The 6,233-nt window shown below is 48.3% G+C and overlaps 1 protein-coding gene across 1 annotated transcript in view; it reads right to left on the bottom strand.

The window, feature by feature from the left end:
* Positions 1 to 3,720: 3,720 nt before the first annotated feature.
* LOC129704907 (coiled-coil domain-containing protein 3-like) overlaps positions 3,721 to 6,233 on the bottom strand; it is a 36,085-nt gene continuing 33,572 nt past the window's right edge. Inside the window, exon 3 of the mRNA XM_055648318.1 lies at positions 3,721 to 5,662. Coding sequence (XP_055504293.1) covers positions 5,465 to 5,662 — 198 coding nt within the window. The 3' untranslated portion in view covers positions 3,721 to 5,464. The remainder of the gene's footprint in view (positions 5,663 to 6,233) is intronic.

The following is a 6,233-nucleotide window of genomic DNA, read 5'->3' as shown; positions in this document are numbered from 1 at the left end:
TCTGGTGGCATGTGTTGATCTCGTTATCTCCACAGAACAAGCATAGGCTGTGATAGATGACATCAGGAGCCTTCGGATCCGCTGTAGCTTGAGTTTTTATGCCCGCATAAGGGCCCCCACAACTTCCTGATTTTGCTGTTTTAGGCTTATTCCCCTTAAGGGCCTCATAGTTCTCTGGTGCTGTATATTCTTGCTGGCTGCCATTGTTTTGGCTCCGGCGGTGCTCCAGCCCGTGGGGTTGCTACGAAGCGGTCCACCACACCCAACAGCTGTTCCTGATCCTGCACCTCATGCATACTCCCGATTTTGTCCGCCTGCCCCATTTGCAGACCAGCCCTGCCCTGGTCACCAATGCTAGCCTCCTGCTCCAACCCGTGGTATGAGGGTAGCAAAGGGCAGTGCCTGAACGACACTATGGAGGAGGTGCCTGTCCTGTCTCGCCGGGAGCGCTGCTGTTCCCGGTGGACCTTCTCCTCCAGGAGCTGCTAAGTGCAGCTCAGGCGGCTGTCTCTCTCTGCTTTGGTAGGGACATGTCCCCCTCCGACGAATCGGAGACGACCGGCCGTTTGGCTTCCTGGCCGCTTTCCCAGTCCGCCGTGTAGGCTCTGGCGAGACTGGCTTGGCTCGGTCTCAGGGATAGCGAAAACGCTCTGCGAGCGACGCTGCCGCCGGTTGCTGCCCCGCTGGTAGAGTTGGAGCGGGGCAGTTTCTCTTTGCGAGTTGTTTGCGTTGAGTTCCTGAAATCTGTAATAAAACACAACTGCAAACTCACCTTTCCAATGCCCAAGAGCCGCTCCTGCAGCTCAGGCGGCTGTCTCTCCCCCTCCTGGGTGGAGAGACGTCCCAGTCCGATGTCGGCTCCACCGCCCGGTTTTACACACATCCAGCCCGCTGCTCAGGCGCTAGCGGGCTGGCTCGGTCGCGGTGTCGGTTTTGCGGACCGCCCGCTAAGCGGTCCACCCCTGTTTGCTGCCCAATGACGTCCTTTCGTCCAGCGGGCAGGTGCAGCATTTCCCCCCCCCAAGCCCGCAGCTGATGCTGACGGCTTGGTGCAGTGTCGGGAGCGGGGCGCTGATTAGCGGTCCTCGCTCTATCTAGCAATTCTGGCTGACTCTGCACTCGGGCTGCTGCTCACCTGCACTCGGGCTGCAGCGCACTCCACGCCAGCACTGCACAGTGGGTCCCCTAACGGCTCCGCAAATGTCGGAAGCCTCCTCCCGCCCGCCTGCCTGCCTCACCTGGACAGTACTCGCGAGCGAGCGAGGACTGAGGGGACCCCAACGCAGTGCTAGCGCCGTCTTCCTGCGCTCTTGATGTCGCCCCTGTGGAGAGTTTACCGGCACCGGCACAGCTCCCATTCATGGTCCGCCGGCGCTCTCTCTCCCTAGTAGCGTCTTTCCTCCCCTCCCTCGAAGGAAAACTCCTCCCGGAGTCCAAGGGGGCCGCTTGCACGCCCTGTGGGGAACAAACAGACGCAAAGGGGCTGTAACAGTAAAGGTAAGTACTTACCTAAACTTAGATTTTTTCTCGTTTCTTCGGGAGCCCTGTCTCCCGGCTGCCGCTTTGCATGCTGAAACGTAATGCCGCAATGCGTCCTGGGGCGGGCTTCTTCACGTAGTCACTCACGTGACTCCGAAGTAAAATTACCCTCAGCTTCCTATTAAGCTTGATTACTCTTATTTGATTTAAATCTTCCCCTCTGTATCTTACCATCCATAATGTGTTAAAGCTCTGGGTTTTTCTTCGTCACTTGTGGACAGGCACACCCGTCCCCCCCCCCCCCCCCGACCCCCCGACCCCCCCCCCAGAATCTTACTGTTCTTGATGTGGCTAAATACATACCACAGTTTTAATAAAGATAAATCCCAATGACCAACAAGTTTATTAGGTAACAAGATAAAGTTAGCTGGATAGCTGAGCCCAATTTCTTTAGACCCTCTCTATCACCGTCTATATTTCACGTTTCCCTTTCCTCTGACTCTCAAGAACATGTGAGTTATATTAAAGTTAAGGGTTCACTAAAATTAAGAGGGTCATGGGAGCTTAATAAACAAGAGAGAGCGTGCAAGAAATCTACTTGTGTCATTATCGTGTATGACATTTCCTTATCATTTGATATCTAGATCCGGATATTATTAGAGTACCGGTGTAATGCGCCTTACAATTTATGATTTCATGTACACTTTGCGGAGTTTACTTTATTTCTGCGCCTTCTCGTGATCCGGTCTGTCTTTCATCCTATTTTACTGGACGAGCCCAAGAGATTTAACTAACCTTCGCGAACATTAGAAAGAAAGAATTGAAAGGAGATTGGAAAGGAGATTAGTTTGTGTAATGGTCTGGTCTGTGTCCACAATAAATTGATTAGTATGGGTGTCGGGGGTCATGGGGAGAAGGCAGGAGAATGGGGTTAAGAGAAAAACATAGATCAGCCATGATTGAATGGTGAAGTAGAATTGATCGGCCAAATGGCCTAATTCTGCTCCAATCACTTATCAACTTATGATGCCTGTAAGTATGATGACTGTAACACCAACCGACCTCACTTCCATTTACTCCATTTACACCTCACACTGCCTCGGCAAGGCCACCAGCATAATCAATAACGAGTTGCACCCTGGCCACTCGCTCTTCTCCACTCTCTCATTGGGCAGAATTTATACAAGAGCGCAAACACACACCTCCAGATTCAGGAAAATTTTCCCCAGCTGTTATCAGGCAACTGAACCATGCGACCAATAACTAAGGAGCAGTCCTGAGCCACTATCTAACTCTTTGGGTGTGAGGGGCTATGGGCAGAAGGCAGGAGAATGGGGTTAGGATGTAGAGATAGAACCGCCATGATTGAATGGTGTAGTAGACTTGATGGGCCGAATGGCCTAATTCTACTCCTATTACTTATGACCTTATGACAATCATGTCATGTGAAGAATAGAAACTTACTAGGTTTTGTTTGTGATGCAAGTTTATTGGTCAGGCGTATTGTCGCTTGGCATTAACCAGGAGAGCACAAATGAATCAACACAGAGACATTAATTGATTGATTGATACTTTATTATCACATGTGACATGTCACAGTGAAATTCCTTGTTTTGCATATTATACACACATATGAGACGATAATTGATCCAACTATTGGAGGAATATTTCCTTGACATGATGAGGTGAAAGTGTGTGGGCACCCACAACCTTAAACCTTATATTCCATTTGGATGATTCTGCCTGAGCCCAACCTCACACCTTCCCATCCTGCCTTCCGGCACACACCTCCTCACGTGAATGGCATGCAGTATGCAGGATGTGAAACAGAAAGAGTTGTAGCGTTATACAGTTATACTGCATGGACGCAGGCCCTTCAGCCCAACTTCTCCATGCTGACCAAAATGTCCCATCTATGCTAGTCCCGCCTGCCAGCATTTGCCCTACATCCCTCTAAACCATTCCTATCCTTGTACCTTATCTAAATGTCTATGAAATGTTATTATAGTACTTGCCTCAACTACCTCCTCTGGCAGCTTGTTCCATATACCCACCACCCTCTGTATAAAATAAAATTTCCCTCGGCTTCCTATTAAGCTTGATTACTCATATTTGATTTAAATCTTCCCCTCTGTATCTTACCATCCATAATGTGTTAACGCACTGGGCTGTTCTTCGTCACTTGTGGACAGGCACACACGTCCCCCCCCCCCCCCCCCCCCCCCCGACCCCCCCCCCCCCCTCAGAATCTTACTGTTCTTGATGTGGCTAAATCCATACCACAGTTTTGAACCTCCCCAATGCCAATATTCTCCATTCAATTTGTAATAATGAATCTGAAGAGAGGGAATTTTGAAAGCAAAATACCAGAAAATAAATAGAACATTTCGACAGAGATCATGTTGTGTAATATTTCTAAACCTGCGCAAAATACGCGCAAAAAAACATTACTAAGAATTCAACAAATCAAACAAAATGCTCACACAAATGAAATATAACATTCTCACAAGTTACTAGGTTTAATGAGTGGTACACCTTCTCTCTACAGAAATTATATATTTATTGGTTAATCATGGCATGAAGCAACATTCACAAACCATCCCACACAGAAGAAAAGCACAGTCTATTCCAGCTAAACAATAGAAATTGTGATTTAAAGCATTGCAAACTCCTAATGGAAAGTGGTCCTGGATGTGTGAACACTAACTTTATTGAATGGATTGCTGGTGATGGTGACTCAAATTAATCATTTATATTTGGAAAAAAAACAATCTTTAAATGAAGAAACAATGAACTGCAGATTTTGGTTTGCTAAAATGACAGAGTGCTGGAGTAACTCAGTGGGTCAGGCAACATCTCAGGCGACACAGACAGGCAGTGTTACAGTTCTGGAACGTTACCTATCCATGTTCTCCTGAGATGCCGCCTGACTCCCTGAGCTACTCCAGCATTCTGTGAAATCTTTCAATGCAGTTACACCAAATTACAGCGTAATTAGCAATGGACTCAGTATTAATGAAAGGCTTAAATGCCTGAGGTGTTTTTACCTGCTTAATGAGCCTTCCAGATTGTTTTATCATTAGAAAATGTTAGTCTTAGTTTTTTGACTTTTGATTCAGGGGAATTAATGAGAATAAAACATGGGATTAATGTCAGATTAGTGTAATTGGGTGGTTGATGGCGGCATGAACTCGGTGGGCTGAAGGGCATGTTTCCGTGCTGTATCTCTATTACTCTATCACAGTTTGCAATTTCTGTGTTTTAAATATCATTAGTCTGTTTTTATCCATGAATTTAAAATGTTTCCAAAGAATGAACCAAACTGATAGATTTGGTTCAACTTCCAATGAAGTGAGTCCATCAATGCTGGAACTAGAGAACACATTTAACAAACCAATTAGTTTGTTTTGTGAGAGATTCTATCTTCTGAAATAATATTTTTGCAATAAATGTTCAACTGGTCAGTGTAGACAGGACTGTGTAAATGCTGCTCTTACTAATAAATGTTTCCTCCCAATACATCATGAATTCCTGCCCTGGTGCAGTTTGTTCTATTTTCCATGTCAAGATTGTTTCCTTGTGGTATCTTGCCAACGTTTTGCCAACTTGCCAATCACTGCAGGGAAGTTTCCACCAGTTTTCTGTATTGGGTCCCATGCCTGTTTCAACTCGCTTCTATCTAAACTCAATTACTCTTGCTATAAACAGAAATAAACTGAGATAAATTGGCTGAGAAATATAACGCAAATGTGAAACCCAAGCTACACAACTATATTTTTCTAGTTCACACAACTACAATGTTACTGAGAATAGATTGCTGTTAAAGTTGATGTAGTTTCCATGTGGAATGCATGGAAGCATTTCAACTCTAACTTACAGGCCGTTACAACCAGTGAGTCTGGAACGTACAGATTGGTGTTGACTGGTTTCTTGACTGGTTTCAGGATCGTTTTGCCAGTGTCCTGCTTGCGTTCAACTTTCCGCTTTACTTGTTCTGCTGCTGTTTCATGAGCATGGCTTCCCGCTTGCTCTCTTTCTTCACCTGCCTGAGTGAGCGTTTAGTTCTCTTCACCGTCTCACGCAGATGGTTGATGGTCTTCTCCAGAGACTTCACTTTCTCGTTGAGCATCCGCACCCGGTCTACCTCTGCATAAAGGGCCTTCTGCACGCTTGTGCAGAAGGGCTAAAGGAGACATTGAAGGCATTAGAGTATAACTGGACTAAGTGGGTCCCAGTCACACGGGAGGCCTGGTCCCCCAATGCAACCCATTCCCCAATGTAATATTCCACCACTCACCAGTTCTCCCAACGCAACAGCGGGAGCATTCTGTAGCCGGGGGAAGGGGACGGGTTCTAGAGGAGAGCATCTTGCAGCCAGGGGAGGCGCATGGCTGCAGGCGGGGCCTGTCGGGAGCCGTTGGGGGTGTGTGGGGGGAGTGGGGGCTGTGGGGGAAAGGGGCTGTGTGTGGGTAAGGGGGGGGTGTGGGCGAGGGGGGTGTGTGGGGGGGGTGAGGGGGAGAGGGGTGTGTGTAGAGGAGAGGGGGTGTGTGGGGAGGGGGTGTATGTTCGGGAGGGGGGGTGTGAGGAGTGGTGGGGGGTGTGCGGTGCGGGGGGGTGAGAGGGAGGGGGGGGGGGGGGAGGGGGGATGTGAGAGCAGGATGGGGGGGGGAGGGGGGTGTGGGGGCTCAGCTGCTCAGACTGCGACCGCAATCACTCAGCGGCTCCCTTCCCTGTCTGTCGCACTCAGCAGTTCC

This window comes from Leucoraja erinacea, chromosome 16 (assembly GCF_028641065.1).
Source record: "Leucoraja erinacea ecotype New England chromosome 16, Leri_hhj_1, whole genome shotgun sequence".
Classification (NCBI taxonomy): Eukaryota; Metazoa; Chordata; class Chondrichthyes; order Rajiformes; family Rajidae; genus Leucoraja; species Leucoraja erinaceus.
Note: the sequence above shows the minus strand (reverse complement) of the source record. Positions and strands in the feature narration are given on the sequence as shown.